A 20,857-nucleotide genomic window follows, 5' to 3' on the forward strand; every position below is an offset into this window, starting at 1 on the left:
CACCATCATCATTACCACCACCACCACCATCATCATCATCATCATCTTGACTGTAAACCTAGCCATAGTAAGGCTCAATCCCTTGGAGGAATCCAAAGCCAAACTCCCCTTTCCCAATAGTACTCAATACCCTTTTTCAGATCTAACCCAAGTTGTAGATTCTATACCCTGTGTCATCTGCTCTATTTTCTGTCCTTGACTTTAACACCTCTGTTCTAGGCAAAGTTAACCACTATTAATTATGTTACTTTGTAAATTTTGAGAATCATTGTAGTTTCAGGGTGTCATGGTAGCTAAGAGTGATGGGTTTCCACTAGTGTTAGGGGTTGAATATTTCCTCAAACGCTTACTAGTTGTGTGGCTGTGGGTACTAGATCTGGAGCAGGAAAGGTCCTCAAAGACCATCTAGTCCAATCCCATTTTAAGGATTAGGACACTGAGATCCAGGCAGATTAAGTGACACTCTCTCATAGCCTCAGTTTTCTCATCTACAGAATGTGAATAATAATAATAGCTGTAGCACTTTCCTCACAAGATTGTTGAAGGGATCAAATGAAATAATGTATGTGAAAGGCATCAATTTTTTTATATCTTAAAGCACTACACAAATGTCAATATAGCAAAGAACTGGAATGAAGTAGTTGTTCGTTGTTTGGCAACAGGTAAGTTGAGGTATATTAATATGATGGAATATTATTGTGGGTAAGAAATTATGACTAAGATGAATACAAAGAAGCAAGGGAAGCTTTATATGAACTGACATAAAGTGAAGCGATCAGAACCTCAGAAACAATATATACCATGACCTTAGTAATGCATACAGAGAACAGACACAATTAAAACACAGTGCTTGGTACATAGTAGATGTTTCATAAATGCATGTCGACTTGACCTGAAAGTATAATGACAGAGTTTCACTTCAAAGAAGAGATATGAGAAGGTACTTCTCCACCCTTTTTTGCAGAGGCAGGAAATTATAAGTAAGTAACACTGCATTTATTATCTGACTTTTTACATGTGTTGGTTACTTTTGATGAGCTTTCTGGTTTTTTTTCTTTAAAATTTTTTGTTATAAGGAATGGCTCCCCGAGTGGGGAAAAAGTAGGGGATATATTGTGAAATGTGGGTGATATGAAAAGATATCAACAAAACATATACAAAATAATTAAATGTCTAATGATATTGCTATTTTAAGGACTGGATAAACCCTAGATTCTCTCATCTTTACCTCAAATTTGGGAAATTGAGGTAATTATAATTGCTAAGGCAAAATAATTCTAGTCAACAAGTTAAACATCTACTGTACAGAAAGTGCCATATTAGGTGCTAGGGAAGAAACAAATATATAAGATGAGATATGATCCAGCCCTTATGGGAGTAAAATAGCGAGAGCTAGGTGGTTCAGTGGATAGAGTGCTAGGCTTGGAATCAGGAGGACTTGAGTTCAAATTTGGCCTCAGACACTAGCTTTGTGACCCTGACCAAGTCACTTAACCCTGCTTGCCTCAGTTTCCTCATATGTAAAGTGAGTTAGAAAAATAAGTGGCAAACTGCTACAGTGTCTTTGCCAAGAAAACCCCAAGTAGAGTCACAGAGAGTCAGATACAATAACACGGGAGTAAGATACACATGGGGATCACCTTAATTAGCAATTACATGTTAGAGAAGTACATAAAAAACTATATGAGGTCTCATGTTTAAAGTGTTTTTAATTGTATTTTAAAGAATTGGTAAGAATCAAAAGGATAAGAGAGGGAAGGAAAACTTTTCAGACCCAGGAAATGGTTGATCCAAATACATAGAGGAATTGAAAACATACAAGGCATGTTAGAGTGGCAGAGAGCAGCATGGTGTAAATGGAACATTGACTGTGTGGGAAGGAAATAATAAAGATAAAATTGAAAAGGCAGTGTGGCACCTGATTGTAGGGGAAGAGAACAAGCATACAAAAATACTTTTATTATTCACATTTTACGGTCAAGGAAACTGACACAGACAGAGAGGTTAAGTGACTTGTATAGGATCTCATAGATAGTAAGTGTATGTGGCCAAATTTGAACTCAGGTCTTCTCGACTTCTGGCCCAGCACTGTTCTCACTGTGCCACTTAAATGCCTGAAGGGTCAACAAAAAAGGATTTTGATGTCTAAAGACTTATGCTTTGTGAAAGAGAAGTTTATGAGACAAAATGGGTCTGGAAAAAGGGTGAAGCATCATGGAAGTGTTTTAGAGGGCTCTGGAATTTTGAAAAAGGCAAGTGTTTGAATTTGATGTGGAGAAATTTGGGAGAAGTTGAAGGAGGTTTAAAAAGAAAAAAAGAAGGATTCAATCTGAAGGAGGGTAAAGATTGAAGGAAAGTACCTGAGGAGGCCTCAAGGAGAAGGTAGTTATTAAAGCAAAGAAAGGAAAAGCAATCAGTAAGATAAAGTCGGGTACAAAGAAGGCAAAGGAAATTAGGTATGACTGGGTTCTTAGGAGCTGCCAAAGAGGTTATTAAGGTCTTAATGAGGAGTTAATGTTGTAGGTTATAATCATCCACGAGCTATTTGAAAAGCAAGGATAGAAGATCTGACTTCCAGTGAGAAGTGAGAGCAAGGAGAAATTTGCAGTGATTTGCATTGAGTGAGAGATGATTGTATTTCTTCCAGGGACAAGTGGTTGTTACCTTTGTTCAGAATTCAGGCTGCCCTCCCTCCTGGAAGAAAAGATGAAAGCACATTTGTTCCAGGTTATCAGGGACAGGGTAGTGTCTCAAAACCAATTCCAGCAGATAGGAAACTTAAATGTGAAAATACCAATATAGAAATTCAATGTGAAATGGATTTGATTAGATAGAGGAGAATACTGACCTCATTCCCAAACTTGGAGGATGGACAACTGTCCACAATGAAGAAGAAGGGAAGAAGGATCACTAACATTTGCAGTTTAAAATGACAAAACAATTTTAACAGGATAGGGAACTTAGAAACATGAGAAAATTTGTAAAAACTCACTGATGCTAAGTGAAGAGAATAGGACCAAAAGAATAATAAATATGAAGACTATAGTAATGTTAATGAAAACAACATTAAAATATTATAGGATATAGTGACCAGTTTGGGCCCAGGGAAAAATGAAGGAAATATACTTCCCTCCTCTTTGTAGTGCAAAAGAAAACTACAGGTGTAGAATGGTGAATATATGCTCAAAAATAGTTGCCGTGTCTGTTGGGCTATCCTCAACTTTTTCAAGGGAGATTTCCATGAGGAGGATATGTTGGGAAATTATCTGGACACGTAACAATAATGAATTGGAGTGATAGGAATTGAGATTCTATGAAGAGGAAGAAGCTAGATGTTCTGAGGAGAAAACAACTACTTGTCCCCCAAGAAATGATAGGGTAAAGCCACAGTTGCTGTCAGAGCAAGAAGAGTATTATTATACAATGGTCTTGTATACAAGATGCTAACAGAGAACCTTTCAAGACTTGTCCAAATGGATGATACCTTGTGTGTCAAAATGATGATTTATGTGGGTAAAAATGGTAACAGGAAAAACATAGAAAACATTGCCAAAGATTCTGAAATTGGAGGGAAGAAAGAGGATCCAATAGGGACACAGTTTGTGCTTTCATTATTGCTTCCTACTGAAAGCAAGATAGAGTAGAAAAGTCTATTTGAGTATATTTGCAAAGTGTACAGCTGGGCCTACTCACCCTAGGGTATGGTGTCCTGCTACCAGACAGTATTGGGCAGGATACACCACAGCTGGACCAGATCAAGCCCCTAAGATTGACAGTTCAGTTGACCACTGGGCTTTTTTTCAGGTTATAGTGGGTCAATCTGCTCTAGGGTCATTCTTCAATATAGTCTTTTTCTACTTTCAGTCACTGACTTGGATGGGTAGTTCCATGGAGCTCTTTTCAGCTGGAATGTTATTCTATGCCTCTTTTAAGCTGAGGTAACACATCTTAGAACAGTTTAGAATCTGCAGAAGCCTCTGCCCTTTAACTCTCAGAGTTGAGGTATCTATCAAATAGATACCTCCAAGCAGAAGAAGAATGAAGTCTTGCCTCTCCTATTGGACAATCCTTGGTTTACAAGCCCTTACCTTCAACAAGCCATTCCACTTGCCTTAGGGTGATTAATTTCAATTTAGTCAGTTTCACCTCCCATACTCCTTCGAGAACCTTATATAGAAGAGCTGGCTAGGTAGGGCCAGTTATGCCTTGGAGGTAAGTTCAGTGTTTCATTGGTTTTTTCACAACATTTGAGCTATTTAAGCCTCCTACCCTTTCTGGGTAGAGAATGTTTATCTTGTATCTAAGGACTTTCTTGATTTAAGTTTCTATTTCTGTCGTTTAGTCCCAGCAGCCCTTCAGTTTTCAGAGGGGCATCCCTTTTAATCATGTTGACTGATGACTGTAAGGAAAACCGGATAGCTTAGTTCCTATTCTGTTACTGGTTACATGAGCAACAACATAGTGGACAAGACACTTTTCCCCAGTTTCCACAACCTCTGAAACTTCCCCAAAACAGAAATTATGCCCTAAAGATAAAGCAACTTCAGCTGTTTCCATGGTGTAGGACACCAAGAATCCAAAACAAGGTTTAAAAAAAAAACATCCAAATTCAGGAACTGACATTCACTGATCCTAAGCTCACTTACCTCCCTCACCTTCCATACTACTGACAGTAAGGCTGAAATAGCATAGCCAAGCATGAAACACTCTTACATCAAAATCCACCCCAACACTTTAGTCTCCCTCCCTATTTCCATGGTCTTAGAGACCCTGACTCCAGGCTGCAGAAGTTTTCAAGGGACCTTGATAGCCAACTTGGCCACAACCCTTTATGAGCAAGAGCCTGCTGGGGATTTCAAGCTGAAAAGCTCTGAACTTCAAGTGTTAGCAGGCTCTGAAGTGCTTGTGCTGGGCCAAGAAAGGAGGAGTGGGAGAGGTCACAGTGTGTGTGAAAAGCTTTGCAGCATTCCACTTCTAGGGAAGGGCACAGCATCCAGTTGGGTCAATTCAGACCACCCAAAAATCAGTTGGGGCAGAGACCTAAACTGGTTAATTGTGAATCATCCAGTGTGGGATGAGACTGAGAAGTTTTGAGAACCAACCCACAAAGAAACCACAATCAGATAGAAGGGAGTCAGAAGTGAGTAATGAGGAAACTAAGGTGGTGTGAAGAAGACTGAAAGTACCAAAGATTCCGGGAAGAAGAAATCTCAAAGACCTTGGACACAAACAGATAAATGAACAGGAAAAGCAGTTACAAAAGGAAATTTGGCTTCCAGATCTAGTAAATTATTTCAAGCATCTATGAATAAATATTGCAAAATGAAGGAAAATGACCCAACACTTGGCAAGAAAGGAAATATGAGAATTATAAGAGCAAGAATTTATGTCTTTCACAGCAATAATAATAATAATGAGCAAAATAGAAAAACTTGAATCTCCCATAGCAAGCCTCACCAAAGAAATGATTGGAAACTCAAATACACAGAAGTGAAAGACAACATAGAAAAAGACAAACAAAAACCAAGAACATTAAAAGAAAATTTGCTCACAAGCAAAACATATAGATATGTATAGAGACAAACTAAGAATCACCAGCCTCCCAGAAGAATATAACAGGACAAAAAAAAAAAAACCTCATCACCATAATGAAGGAAATAATAGGAGAGAAACATAAGTAGCCTTGGGCTAGTCGCTGAACCCATTTGGGTCTCAGTTTCCTTATTGATAAAATAGAGGGTTAGAAAAGATGATCTCTATTGTTCCCTCCAGTCCTTAATCTAAGATTTAAGAAAGGAAGTGGGACAGGTAGGCTCTGTCATGCTCAGTCAGTATGACAGAGGTGGGATTTTGACCTTAAATGTCCAAAGCCAGAGCTCTATTCAACTGTATTACCATGTTTCTGTACCTGTTCATGAACTTCATCATGACTTTCAGTCTCAACTTCCTTCTAGTTCATTAAGACCCTCAAATCTTTTTCATGCAAATTGTTATCTAACCAGTTCTTTCCCATCCTGAATTTTAAAAGTGGATTTTTTTTTTTTAAGCCAAGTATAGGGGCTGGTTAGGTGGCGCAGTGAATGGATCACTAGCCCTGGAGTCAGGAGGACCTGAGTTCAAGTCCTGCCTCAGACGCTTAACACTTTTTAGCTGTGTGACCTTGGGCAAGTTCACTTGACCCCAATTTCCCTGCATTCCCCCCTCCAAAAAGCAAAAAAATAAAATAATTTATTTTTTAAAAGCCAAGTATAAAGTTTTCTATTTGTCCATATTAAATTTCATCTTCACAGAAGAGAGGCCCGCGATGAACAGCATAGAAGATTGTATTCATTGTCAGATGTAGTCACTGAATCAAATATTTTCCATTTGGTTTTTTTTTTTTTTGTCACAAAGGAGGCTTTAGTCTAGAGGCTAGAAGGTTGAAATGACTGTTATATAAAGGCAAATGGTGTAAATAAATGGCATCTTAATAAATTCATTCCATCAAGATCTTTGCAAATATTAGTTCTGTGAATTCAGTGTTTTAACTACCCCTCTCAGGTCAGCCTCATCTGCATATATGGCATTCAAGTCATTGATAAAGCTATTGAACAGCAAAAGGCCAAGGATAGATCCTTGGGGCAGTCCACTAGAGAACTTCTAGGCTGACTTGTTTCTATAATTTCAGTATCTATAATATCAGTAACCTTATCAATGAGAGCACTCCTTCCAATGATGTCAATTGCCACCTATCCTCTTTTTCTCATCTTGCTTATTTTGCATGTTAAAATTAGTCAGGTTGTTCATCCGATGTGGTAGATGCCTTCCCTTAGATCTTTTGTGCAGATACCAGTGGAACATTGAAGGTTATTATACATCATTGTCTCTACATTGCCAATGGAGTGCCTTCCCAATCCTTCCTTCCCTTAAAGGAAATATTTTGCTCTACTGAATCAAATTTATATAATATGTATATGTATATATTTACCTGTGTATATATACATATCTGTACATATACAGATATATCCCCAAACAATAGGAAAGGCAGGATCTCTCATTCCCTACTTCTTTCATTGTGATATCACAGTTGAAATCAATCCATAATCACTGGAACTGGACGTTCAGTCATTTCCAGATCTATTTAACCGTACTATAACCTAGTCACATCTCTCTCTAGGTCAGTAATAGAAGAGAGTACAAGCAATGATCAGGACCATACGTTGGCCAATGTTGTTTGCGTAGGGTTGTGCTGTACTATGCAACGTTTAACCACTCCTGTCTTCATGCCAGGTATCTTCATTCCAGGCAGCATCAGACCCAAGGCCCTACCAACCAATGAGTAGTAATCAGTCTTAACAGTTATCTAGTAAAAATGCTTCAGGCAAAAGACAGAAGTCTACTGAGGTAAAGAATAGGAAAAGGCCTAGATTCCCCATAAAATAGGTGAATCTAGCCAATGTATAGCTATATGTTAATCAGGAGTCCATCCTTTTCAAATTTGTTTGATTCTGTGCTTTTGAATTTCCCTTTTTCTTTTCATCAGATTCAACTCAACCAATATTTATTAACTTCCTACTCTGTGCAACCTTCTATGCTAAATGCTGAGGATATACAGATGGGACATAGGCTTCATTTCAAGGAACTTATAGTACAATGTGGACCTTTTCTTATCTTCATGCTTTTGCTGAGGCCATCTCTGTGATTGGAATGCATTCCCTCATTTCCAACTGTTAAAAGCCTTCTTTTTTCTTCAAGGCTTAGTTCAAGTGCCATCTTATCTGTAAAGCCTTCCCTGAAACTATACCCCTCTCCCCTCCAACCTTACCACCAGCTAAAATAACATTCTCTCTTCTTAAATATTCCTAGAATACTTTGGACTTCTCCATTGATTACCTCACAGTCTATCCTGTATCATACTTATATATGCACATGTCACATCTTCCCAATAGAGATATAAATTCTTCAAGGGCAGGAATTGAGTTGTTTCTCATTTTTGCATCTCCAGCAACTTGCACGATGCCCTACACAGTTAAAAATCTCAGTGCTCCAAGATGGCGGAGTAGAAGCACAAACTTGGCATGGGCTCCCACTCCAATCACTTCCAATACATGTAAAAAATTACTCTAAACAAACTTTAGAGCTACAGAACCCACAAAGTGACAGAGAGAAACAAATCTCCTGCTGAAGGAAGCCCAGCAGGCAGAAAGGAAGGGTCTATTGCACTGAGCTGGGAGTCAAGAGCTATCCTGTTCAAGTCATGAGCCAGGCAGTTCTAGCCCCAGGGCGGCTCTGACCAACTGTGGCCTAAGCAGATTTCAGGAAAGTGAATCATCGGTAGCTGTGGCAGTTTCCAGACTTAACCCATAAACACCAAAGATAAAGTAAAAGGTCAGTTCAGAACTCTGCTGGAACAGAGGGGTACTGAAGAGCATGGTCCAGCCCCTACCCCCTGGGCGAGAAGCAGCAGAGGCTTAGTGGCCCTACAGCTGTTGCTGCATGGCTGCTTCCAGAGCTCCTGGCCTACAGATCACAGGGGGACCAAGTGACCATTAAGAGGGTAATCACTGTTGCTTTAACCTGTTTGGATCTGGATCGCGGTCTTGGGTGGTGGTCCTGGGGTGTGTGACCAGTAAGCCAGAGCTTGTGGGGTCTGTTGAGATAGTGCCCTCCTAATAGCTCTGGAAGCTGTGAAAACCCCAAACATTTGGGACATAGCTTTCTCCATTCTGGAAGCAGAGTTCTACCATGGCAAAGAGCTCAAAGGTCAAGTAATTGGCTGGCAATATGAGCAAGCAGAGGAAGCACAAATGGACCATAGAACTGTCTTTTGGCAACAAAAAGGTTCGATGCATGGAGAGAGAGGAAGACAATGAAGTCAGAACTCCTGCATCAAAAGCCTCCAAGAAAAAAAAAATATGAACTGATTACAGCCCATGAAGGAGCTCAAAAAGGATTTTGAAAATCAAATAAGAAAAGTGGCAGAAAAATTGGGAAGAGAAATGAGAATGATGCAAGAAAATCATGAAAAGCAAGTCAACAGCATGCTAAAGGAGACCCAAAAATATACTGAAAAAATAACACCTTAAAAAATAGACTAACTCAAATTGCAAAAGAGGCCCAAAAAGCCAATGAGGAGAAGAATGCCTTGAAAAGCCAAATTTGCCTGATGGAAAAGGAATTTCAAAAACTCACTGAAGAGAATGACTCCTTCAAAATTAGATTGGAAGCTAATGACTTTATGACAAATCAAGATACTATAAAACAGATCCAAACAAATGGAAAATGAAAGGCAATGTGAAATATCTCATTGGAAAAACCACTGACCTAGAAAATAGATCCACGAGAGATAATTTTAAAATTATTGGAATATCTGAAAGCCATGATCAAAAAAAGAGCCTAGACATTATCCTTCAAGAAATTCTCAAGCAAAATTGCCCTGATATTCTAGAACCATAGGGCAAAATAGAAATTGAAAGAATTCACTGATCGCCTCTTGAAAGAGATACCAAAAAGAAAACTCCTAGGAATATTATAGCCAAATTCCAAAGTTCCCAGATCAAGGAGAAAATACTGCAAGCAGTCAGGAAGAAACAATTTGAGTATTGTGGAAACACAATCAGAATAACACAAGACCTAGCAGCTTCTACAGTAAGGGATCGAAGGGCCTGGAATATGATATTCCAGAGGTCAAAGGAGCTAGGACTAAAACCAAGAATCACCTACCCAGCAAAACTGAGTATAATGCTGCAGGGAAAAATACAGTCATTCAATGAAATAGAGCATTTTCAAGCATTCTTGATGAAAAAACAAGAGCTGAACAGAAAATTTGACTTTCAAATGCAAGAAGAAAAGCATGAGAAGATAAACAGGAAAAAGAAATCATAAGGAACTTATTAAAGTTGAACTATTTATATTTTGGAAATATAAATGAAAAAATGATAATTGTAACTCATAAGACTTTTCTCAGTATGAGGATATGTGAAAGGAATATATATGTATACATATATGCATGTATAGGAGGGTATATGTCTATATAAATATGCATGAGAGTGTGGGCATATGTATGTTAGTGTATACATAGACAGAGGGCACAGGATGAGTTGAATATGAAGGGATGATATTTAAAAAATAAAATTAAGTGGTGAGAGAGGAATTTATTGGGAGAAGGAGAAAGGGAGAGATAGATTAGGGTAAATTATCTCATATAAAAGAGGCAAGCGAAAACTGTTACAATGGAGGGGAAGAGCAGGAAGGTGAAACCTTATTCTCATTGAATTTGGCTTAAGGAGGGAATAACATACACACTCAATTGGGTATCTTACCCTACAGGAAAATAGGGGAGTAGGGGATAAGAGGAGGATGATAGAAGGGAGGGCAGATTGGGGGAGAGGGCAGTTAGAAGCAAACATTTTTGAAAAGGAATGGGGTTAAAGGAGAAAATAGAATAAGTGGGGGGTGGGATAGGATGGGGGGAAATATAGTTAGTCTTTCACAATATAACTACTGTGGAAATGATTTGGGAACTACACATGTACAACCTATATTGAATTGCTTATCTTCCCAGTAGGGGTGGGTGAGGAGGAAAGAAGGGTAAAAATCTGGAACTCAAAGTTTTAAAATTTTATTTTTTACATGGAACTGGGAAATAAGATAATACAGGTACTGGGGTATAGAAATCCATCTTGCCCTAAAAGAAAGTTAGGGGGGTGATGGGGGAGGATATAAGAGAAAACAGATTGGGGGAAAGGGTATTCAGTAGGCTTGCTATTTGGGGGTGGAAAGTAGGGGAAAGATGAGGAGAAAAAAATTGTAACTCAAAATCTTGTGGAAATGAATGTTGAAAACTAAAACTTAATTAATTTAAAAAAAAATCTCAGTGCTCAAAGGTATCAATGATCTCATCAATTTGGATATTCCTGCCAATTATATAGATCATAACCCATCCATGTCTGTCCAACCTGTGCAACTCATTGATTTCTTCCCATACATTCATCAAAAGGGGTCTGCCTAACAAGCTGGAGGCCTTCCTTGATTCTTTTTGACATTTTACAAGACGCCAGTAGGACTCTCAAGGTACCTTAAGGGTGCACATAATAATTGCTCAATAAAGATTTGTTAAATTGAATTGTATCGAACATTCACATATGTGGGCTTCATGGAGGAACAACATCTGAATTGATGGAACTGAGGCTCTTCAATAGAGATGAGTGGGGGAAGAGTCCCTGGTAATCATGAGGGAATAGTAGAAATAGTCACAGGGAGGGCAGGATGTAGTTGGAGACACCAGAATAATCCAGTTTATTTGAACATATGGTACACAAATGGAAACTGAATAAAATAAAGTTGGGCAGTTAGACTGAAATCAGATTAAGTCTAGACAATCAACAAAACAATAAATCAAGCCCTGATTCAAAGTATTTGCAGATTTCCAAGATGTAAATGATCACATTGAAAATTTAACAAGCCCTTAGAGCTGTGTCCAGTACATCCATGAAAATAGCAATGGAGACCTGGCTTCAAAGCCAAGAAGACCTAAGGTGTAATCCCCCTAAGGTCTAATCCCATGATTTTAGGAAAGTCATAGACACTAAGCTAGAAGGGATAGTGGGAGTGATCAAGTCCACCTCCCTCATGCTACGGATGAAGAAACTGAGGCCCAGGGATGAAGTAACTTTGCCCAGGGTCACATAGCTATTTAAATATCTGAAGTGAGTTTCAAAATCATTTCTTCCTGACTCTAAATCCCACCACATCATTTTGCCTCTCAGTTAAATCACTTATTCCCTCCATATTCTAGGGCCTAGAGAATAGGTACTTTTCTAAGACTAAAAGTTACAAAGGAGATGCCAACCTGGATAAGTAGGGGGAGTTTCCTCATCAGAAGTACTTTTTTTGTTCCAATGGAATTTCGGAGCCCATCCCTATCTCTTTGTTGTGAGAGAAATATTTCCTGAGTTCATGTGCTAGGTAACTGATGACAATATATTTACCACAATGCAAAAATTATGGAGATAAAAACCTAGGTTTTATTATCATGCTCAAGCATGGGTTCACCTGAACGCTTTAGGATTCTTACAAGTCCTCTTTTTGGGAAAAATTACATCAGAGTGACAGAGAAAGAATTCTTTTCATATTGTAATTTTGTACATTCATTTTAGGCCTTTAGCGTTAAAGAGAGGATAGATTCCTAATCCCACACTTCAGAGTCACAAAAGTTGAACAATCTTAAACGGTCATAATCTCAAGTATTGACTAGGGAAACAGACCAAGTCAAATAAACTGTCCTGAGAAACCAAATCAGGTTACAGATTAAACTACATTTAGAAGATTTAAAATAGGATGCTTGAGGAGAATATCAAGGAGGATCCTGGAACAATTGAGATTCTTCTTCTGGTTTCTTATCTAAGGAATACTTAAGGCTCTTGGGTAAATTTTTATTTCTCTAGGGAAAGTTTTTGTTCAGGTGAGGTTAATATTAAAACAGACTTTTAGTTAACTAGAAATTGCAGGAGGAATGGCCCTGAGTCCCAAATTAATAAAAAGGAATCACAAGTTCCCATAACACCTTGATAGGTAAAGGAGAACCATTAAAAGTATTTTAGAAGGGTACTGACATGATCAGGTCTTTCAGGATTTGGGTTGTTTTTTGCTCAACTTCCTAATGAAACGTGGTATGAAACATGGTATGAAACATGGTATGAAACATGGTACCAGGGGAAAAAACAGAGACTACAAGACTGACAAAGAAGACAAACATTTATTCACGAGTTCGAACCCGGGTCCAACCATACACTTAAGATGGAGGACCCTGAGTGTCTTCTCGGGCATTCTTTTATACAGTTCTTGGGGAGAGCGGGAAACACAAAGGTCAGGGATTGGGTGACAGACAAGTATGAGCTTTAGAGATAGTGGCTTGGCGCCAATTCTATAGGGGTCAGAGGGGGGTGGTCAAGATTCTTTGGTCACCAGGGAGTCAGGGTGAGGAAGGAATGTGCTGACATTCCTTCTAGCAAGGAGAACAAACAAGTTTATTCCTTGGTATGAGTGGCCCTACCGGAATCAACATTTCTCCTTGCATTTCCTGATTTGGGAGGCCCCTTCTCACCTAATAAAGGTGCATTTGAATAATTCCATCTTTACCTCTGCTGAACTAGGGGAAAAAGAGATTTTCCATACTTGGGTCAAGATGAGAAGGATCAAAGGGTCTTGAGAGGCTAGGAGTGGTGGTAACAGCTGATTCAAGTCATAATAATACTGGTCAGAGTTAAGGAAGCTTGGGCAGATAAAGAAGAAGACAGTGGGGGGAGGGGGGTGGCTAGGTGGTACAGTGAACAGAGCACTGGCCCTGAAGTCAGGAGGACCTGAGTTCAAAACTGGCCTCAGACACTTAACCCAAAACTAGATGTGTGACCTTGGGCAAGTCACTTAACCCCAATTGCCCTGCCCTCCAAAAAAAAAGGCAAAAAAAAAAAAGAGGGATGGGGGAGAATATTCCTGGTTCCTTCTTGTCTGGGGATTTCCCTCAGGTTGAAGTGTCCCCAGACCAGAAGAAGAGATGAACGCAAGGGTAGAGGTTAAGTGGGCCCATCTACTAGGGTTACAAGGATTCTGGAGCAGAAAAGGCAAAAAGACCTTAACTCCAGGAAGGCTGACAACTACATCTTCCCTTTTCAGGTTCCTGTCCTTCCCCAGACTAAAATTCCTCTCAAAGATTTCCTTGAACTAGATTCCAAATTATTCCCTGTTATCTTTTTAAAGGTAAGTTCTCTTGGGAGAATTAGCACATTAAGCCACTAACATTTAATGTAAATGAATTTGTCAGATTTACTTTTCCTCCCAGATTGGAAGACTGACCTAGCCAGTCTGGGAAGGAAATGCTATAAGAAGGAAGAGAGACCTGGAGAGAATAGGAAAATAGTTTTCAATGAAGTCCAACTCTACCAGAGGGCAAAGGATTAGACTGACAGGCTCAGGGCAAAAATTCTCTTTTTAAAAAACTTCTTTTTTTTCTTTTTCATTGTTCCACCATTCTCTTTTATTTGAGGCATCACCTACATTTCCCAATATCTCCCTGTCCCTCCCTCACCCAGAATGCCACCTTTATAACAAAGAATTTTTAAAGGTGGGGGGAGGGAAAGAACAGTGCTGGTCATTTCACTTGGTTTGACTTTATTATCTGGACCTTTTTCCTAAGATACCAAGAACCTGTGGAGTTCCTGCCTGATGGCTCTCCTAAAGTCTTCGAGGGGAAGAAAAGTCCATGAGAAAGTATTCCCAAGAAGGCTTCCAAAGAGGAAACACATAGCAAGGGAAGGGGGTAGAATGGGCTTCCCCATCCAGGACTCGGGTCCTGAGCTTGTTGGTCATTCAGAGATGTGGCCTGATAATGGAAACTCCTTTGCCTGCATATTTTGTCTCTTTACATTCTTTCTCAGCTTCATCCTCCGGTGAATTCTTGTGATTGTCTTTTTATTTTTTGTTAAAATGCTAATTACAATAATCCCAACTGTTAAGATCCCTAAGAGTAACAGGATGAAAAGTCCCTTTACCAGAGGGGAGCATGATGTTGAAGATGAAATTCTGAGGCCTAGAAAAGGGAAAAGAGAGAGAAGAACCAGTCAGTAGGGGAACCAAAGAGTACCTCCCAAGGGAATGTGGTCCTATCTTCCTCCACTCAGAGGTTGATTTTGCCCCCCCCCCACCCCCACCCCCAAGCCAAATGGGGAAAGTGAAGAGAGGAAGACTCTGCAACCTCCTTAAGAAAGCTGGAGCAGCTCACAAATGGGAGAAACATCCCCAAATCCCAGAGTGGGGCAGGGAAGCTTTCAGTCTGGAACCAGCTGACATCTCTTTACTGGGAATTCTCTGAACTCAACTGACTCCCTCCCCAGAAACCTGGAAGCTTAACTAAAGCCAGAATTCCACTGAGAAGGGAATTGGAGAATCCCTACAACAGATGGCGGGTCTCCAGAGAGATAAGAAACCTGGGAGATCTGAAGAGAGAAGCAGTTGGAGGCATATTTCTGGTCATTAGGTGACAGAAGGGGAGAGGATGCTTGAGAGTGTGGATCTGGGTCAGGATAGGGGCATAGGCAGAGAGGAAGGTGCTCCTTTTTACTGAGGAGGGTTCAGCTTCTCCCAGGAGGGTTTGGCATGTATTTCAAACAGGTTTCACCTGAGAGAAGGTGCTGCTGAAAGAACAAAACTAGGGGCCAGAGTGGCACATTCCTTCTGAAGCCCAATCCCTAGAACTGCTCCAGGCATTTTCTCGGGGCTCTAGGGAGGGAACAATGGGATCAGTTACCGGTGCAGAACTGTCTGGCTTGGAGGGAGTGGGAGCTGATGCTGACAGGGTTTCTGACTATGCAAGTAGAAGTGAAGTCACTGTCTCCAGGGTTCCAGGAGAGGTGGAGGACAGAGCCCCCATCAGAAACAATAGTCCTTTTTCCCAGGGGTGTCCAGCCATATTCCTCATCATCTCCACTCCCATCCATGTGACATTTTAAGGTGACATTGCATGTGGGCTCCTCTGAGATCTCCAAGTATATGGTGACTTTGGGCTTTGGAAGTCGTCCTGAAAGAGAGTATGAAGACCCTTGGAATAAAAAATTAATGCCTATCCTTGGTGCTGCGGAAAGAATGTTAGATCTGGAGTCAGAGAGCTCTCAAATCTCAGTTCCAGTCTTAGGTCTGCCATTTACTCTCTGTGTGACCCTGGATAAGTCACTTCTCCTTATGAACCTCAGTTTCATCATCTGTAAAATGACTGTGGATGAGATCAGTAGAGTCAAATAGAAGTGAGGCTGCTGCACTGTACATAAAGAACCTGCAGGCTTCCTATTGACCTAGAAAACATATTCACATTATGTTCTATTATATTTTTACTTAAAAAAAAAATTCTTCCCAATTACATTTTAATCTGGTTTCTACAGCTCTCCAGACAATTGCAGGCTCTGTGTTTGACCCCTCTGGACTAAGAGGGGTTATTAAGACTATGATTTTAGACCTGCTCTACCCCCATAGGGCAGATAGAAGAAACTTAGTCCCACTCTCTGGGAGCAGGCTCTTTCCCCTTAAACACTCAATTCAACCTAAGATTCAGAATTAGACAAAGTCTGCCTTTTTGTATCATTCCTTCTCCAACATACATTTATTAAGCACCTACTATATGCCAGGCACTGTGATGATACCAAGACAAAAATGAAACAATCTCTGTCCTCAAGGAACTTACAAACTCTCAAGGGGAGACATGCCAAAAAAAAAAAATAGATTAATTTGTACATTAATTTGTTACATGTGTACAAAATAGAAACCAGATAATTTTAGGGGGAAGGTTTCATTTAAAAGCCAGTGTTTGTACTGAGCCCTCTGTCCCCTTTTTGTCCCTCTTAACAACTCAGCAACCACTCCCTCCCTTCCTCCCCATTACTCCAGATTCTAGATCTCTATAAGGTGTTAACCAGTAAGATTTAACGTGTTTTAGGATAAATCCAAAGAAGTGAATCTCTAATAGTGAAATTTCACTCAGAGAGAGATACTTCAGGGAAGGGCTGAAGGAAAGGCCTTCTCAACATTGCTGTGGAGCTGACCACCTACCCATTCTGTCTACTTGTAAGGTTATGTGCTCAGGTAACAGGGTTGCCTCCCTTTTGTCAGGATGGTCAAAGAAGGAAAAGGTTTGATAAGGGAAGTTTCATCTATAACAAAACAAAGGGGCTACAGTGATATATGTGTCCTCAGAGGGTGGGGGGCACAAACCTTGGGCTATCTTCCATTCATTCACAACGAGCCCTCCTGAGCACTTTCAGTTCCAGTCACTATGACAGATCAGAACAATGGACTTGGTGGCATACCTGTGTTAAATACTGGGCTCAGCCACTTAACAACTGTAATGGCCTCTATAGCTCTGGGTATATCACAGCCTTCTCTGAGCCTGCTTCCTCATTTGTAAAATTAAGGGCCTGTACCTGACCTCAAGCGTCTCTCCCAGCTCAGTTATCCTATGAACTTTATAAACTTGTGCCTGCAGGACTGCAGGCCCCTGCCTACCACTCCTATGGAGCTGGGGCCAGACTTTGAATGTGTTTCCTTGATCTCCAATGGGAACCTTGGTACTAGCATCCCCAAATGGTTAGGGATCAGCCACAGGGTAGCCTAGGAAAAGGGAAGGTGAGGGACAAGATCAATAGAGGCTCCTTCAGTCCCCCTCCCAGACACAGCTCCTTGAACAAACACTGGAGAAACCAGACATCAGGTGCCCCGTCCACCAGACTCACGGTAGATGTGTAGAGTGAACTTCCGAGTGATGCTCTCCAGAGGACCTTGTGTGAATATATTTGCTTGGTAGTTTCCTTCATCCTCTTTGCTCAGGTTGCTGATCTGCAGGGAGTAGATCTGGTCAGGGTTATTCACGAGGACCTTGTAGCGAGGGTCAGATACATTGATGGTAGTCTCTCCTGCGGCTCCTTCTTTAATGATTGCAAGAGGTGATTGGAAAATCCAAATAATTTTCTGAATTTGTTCACCTTCTGGGATATTCAAGGGAAGAATAATTGACTCCCCCAGAACTGCCATGAGTTCTTCTGTATCAGGGTCCTCTCCAGACTGTCCGTCTCCTGATGGATGTAATAACCTTAACTGGTACATAGCACTCTAAATTTTGCAAAGTGCTTTACACATACTTTCTCATTTAAACCTCACAACTCTATGAAGCGAGCAAGACAGATATTATTGTCCCCATTTTGCAGGAAAGGAAATTGGGGCTGAGGAAGATTAAGTGACTTGCCCAGGGTCATACATCTAGTAAGAGGCAGAATTTTAACCCAGGACTTCCTGACTCCAAGTTCAGCCCTCTGTCTTTGAAGCACCAAACTGTCCCCATTCTGACTCAGCTGAAGTTAGCACAAGACCAACAGGCTCCCTAGGGAGAGAACCAACCCAGTCTAATCAATGTTTATTAAACACTTTCTATGTGCTAAGTGCTAGGGATACAGTGAATAAAAAGACAGTCCCAGTGAGTAGAGTGCCAGCCCTGGAGTCGGGAGGACCTGATGACACTTGACACCCACCTACTAGCTCCATGACCTTGGGCAAGTCACTTAACCCCAACTGCCTAGCCTTCCCCCCTCCCAAAAACAAAACAAAACAAAAGATAGCCTCTGCCCTCAAGGGGTTTACAATCTACCTTTAGATAGTCTTCTAATAGATTCCAAAGGATTTTCTCTGAGGATCCCTTTTGGCTTTGATAGAGTCTGGCTTATGTTTCCTACCAGTTCTGTCATACTAAAAATCTCTAAGTATTTATCTAAATATACATATATGTACATATAAGTATACATACACATATGTGTATGTATACACATATTCACATACAAGCACACGTACACGCACGTATATATATACATTCATGTATGCATTCTCATATATGCACACATGTGTGAGTGTGTACACACATATGTAAGCCTATTGAGAACAGGGATCTTCTGTTTCTGCAGAGCCTAGAAGCATGGTAACTGCTTAAAAAACAGATGCTAATTGATTATTATGCAGCAATCGATCTAAATACCTGATGACCTCTTATCTGGGTTTTCTTTTTTGGAGGGCAATTGGGGTTAAGTGACTTGCTGTAATAGGAATGCAAATTTGGAAGATCTTCCCTGCCCCTAGGCTAAAGTGCACCTGAAGCCTGGGGAGGGAGGCTTGTTTTTCAGTAGATACTTCTTGATTGGCCAGTGGGTCAATAAGGTTGTTACATTCTCTGAGCCAGGAGAAGGCTATATAAGCCCTGATGTGAGGCTTTGTTTTGGGGACTCACTTTGAGAAGTGTTCTGTGATTTGATCTGAATTCTGGGAAGCCGTTGTTGAGAGTCCCCCGGCTTTGAAAAACCCAGATGTGGAAACCCAGATGTTGACTGGGTATGGATGTAATGGTTGGACAGTTTGGAAATCTGTCTACTTGATCTGTTTCTGTCTTGATAATTCTGCCTGTATGCTTTGAAGTTCAGGGTGCTGACCTTTTTCCCCTGAACAAGGTAAACGATATATGTCTGACTGATTAAAGTAAGCTTGTTAACCCATTTTGAATTGCTTTCCTTTAACAAAGCAGATCCAAGAACCTGTGGTAGCTGCAAACCCTGAGGATGCTTGGGGTGCTTGCTGCTACACTTGCCCAAGGTCACACAGCAGTAAGTGTGTCAAGTGTCTGAGGCCGGATTTGAACTCATGTCCTCCTGACTCCAGAGCCAGTACTCTATGCACTGTGCCACCTAGCTGCTCCACTCTCATCTGGGTTTTCAGAGAATTGTAGAGTTTCCCAGATACTTTATCTGACTTGATGCTCATAATCTTTTATTACGATTTTTAAAAAGGGGGTCCAGAATTAGTAAGAGGTCTTTCTGTATGAAATATCATTAGTCAGCTAAAGTGTCAAGCAGGGTACCAAAGGATTGCTGGGACCTAGTAGAACTCACCTCTTCTATATACTTCCAGGTCCTATATGAGGCTGAGGCAGCTCAGTAAGAGAAAATCTGGGCTTGAGGATGCCACCTATTTGATAATGTCTGTTCTCTTTGAAGCCCAAGGAGTTGGACGTCATTGTAGAGGTCAGGCTTTTTCCATTTATAAAATGAGAGGGTTGGACCTGACTTGAAACTCTTTAAGGGTCCTTCCAGCTCTAACATCATGTAGGGAATATTTTTCCTTCTTGCTTTACTCAAAGTTTTTACTGTTCTTTCCTACACCTCTAGTTGTCTCTCCACCCATTCAAACCTGCCCTATAATTCTCCTACACAGTAAAATAGCCTCAGAGACTGAGAGAGAAGCAAAAGAGACACACAAAGATCAACTGTCCTTGAGGGCAGGCTTGGAGGGCTGAATTCTCCAAAGAAGCTAGCAACATCCCTCCTCCCACTCACATTTACACCCTTAGAAACTATACAACAGATGAAGCCTTAGTAGAAGGAGAAAGGGAGAAAGGTACAGGGGAGCAGAAACGGATCATGCTCACTTACCTTCCTGGGAGAGGAGAAGCATAAGGAAGAAGAGCCAAGGAGAGACCTTCATCTTGGTGGTGCCCTAGGATCTGGCTCCAGGACAATGCCTCAGGACATACTAAAAGCGGAGATGGCCAGTCAAGAGGGACAGAAAGACAGAAAGCAATCTGCTGATGGGTCTGGTAAAAGGGAAATGATCCCTGGTAGTTCCCTGACTTCCTCTGTCTGTTCTGAAAAGCCTGGCTTCCTTCCCCCTCTCGACTCTGAAGAAATAAGCTCTTTCAAGACCAAATTTTTTATCCTGATTTTGACCCAAGATTCTCCTCACTCTTCTTCAAAAGGCAACTCATATCCCACTTCCTCCATAAAGTCCTTCCTGACCCCCTTAGCCTACTGTGATTTCTCTTGCCTTTTAATGAACATAGACATTATTGTAGTTCTCTTATTTGACAGGCAACATGGAGGGGAACCTGGGATGTAGCGGAAAGAATAAGGGCCTTGGGATTAGAAGATCTAAATTCAAGTCCCTTGCATAGCTGTATGGCCCTGCATAAATCATTTCACTGTTCTGTGCCTTAGTTTTCCCATGTGTAAAATAGATAGAAATATTAATGCTATCTACTTTACATAATTGTTATGAAGAAAGTGTTTTGCAGATCTTAGAGCACTGGTGAGCTGTTTTATTCATTCATTGTTATGTCACTATTTTTCAGGATGACCAACTGTGATAGTAATGGCATTTAAAGATTCCCCCTGTATTGGCTTGGTTTTTAAATTGATTGTGTTAAAACCCAGAGCTTGTTAATCCCACCTGTGGGATGGGCTTGTTGATGTGAAAAGAAAGTCCTGAACTGGGAGGAGCTGGTGACGTAGATTTGGAGAGACAA

At 40.6% G+C, this 20,857-nt stretch overlaps 2 protein-coding genes across 3 annotated transcripts in view; both read right to left on the reverse strand.

The window, feature by feature from the left end:
• Positions 1-20,857, reverse strand: part of TAGLN2 (transgelin 2) — a 343,906-nt gene that overhangs the window by 43,925 nt on the left and 279,124 nt on the right. The window lies entirely within an intron of this gene.
• On the reverse strand, positions 11,251-20,187 carry SLAMF9 (SLAM family member 9). Of its 2 annotated transcripts, XR_011163319.1 has the most exons (5): positions 19,989-20,187; positions 17,256-17,594; positions 15,284-15,553; positions 13,085-14,566; positions 11,251-12,637 (listed from the first exon to the last, which is right to left on the reverse strand). XR_011163319.1 is itself a non-coding variant. In XM_069062868.1 (4 exons), the coding sequence occupies exons 1-4, from the start codon at positions 20,038-20,040 to the stop codon at positions 14,343-14,345; spliced, it is 885 nt and encodes a 294-aa protein (XP_068918969.1). In that variant the 5' UTR covers positions 20,041-20,187; the 3' UTR covers positions 12,721-14,342. The 2 variants fall into 2 exon arrangements, 1 of the variants encoding a protein (XP_068918969.1); XM_069062868.1 differs by lacking the exon at positions 11,251-12,637 and having other exon boundaries at positions 12,721-14,566.

Source organism: Petaurus breviceps, unplaced genomic scaffold (assembly GCF_028583685.1).
Source record: "Petaurus breviceps papuanus isolate PSGF00001 unplaced genomic scaffold, PetGlider_PUasm1.0 90510, whole genome shotgun sequence".
NCBI classification, from domain to species: domain Eukaryota; kingdom Metazoa; phylum Chordata; class Mammalia; order Diprotodontia; family Petauridae; genus Petaurus; species Petaurus breviceps.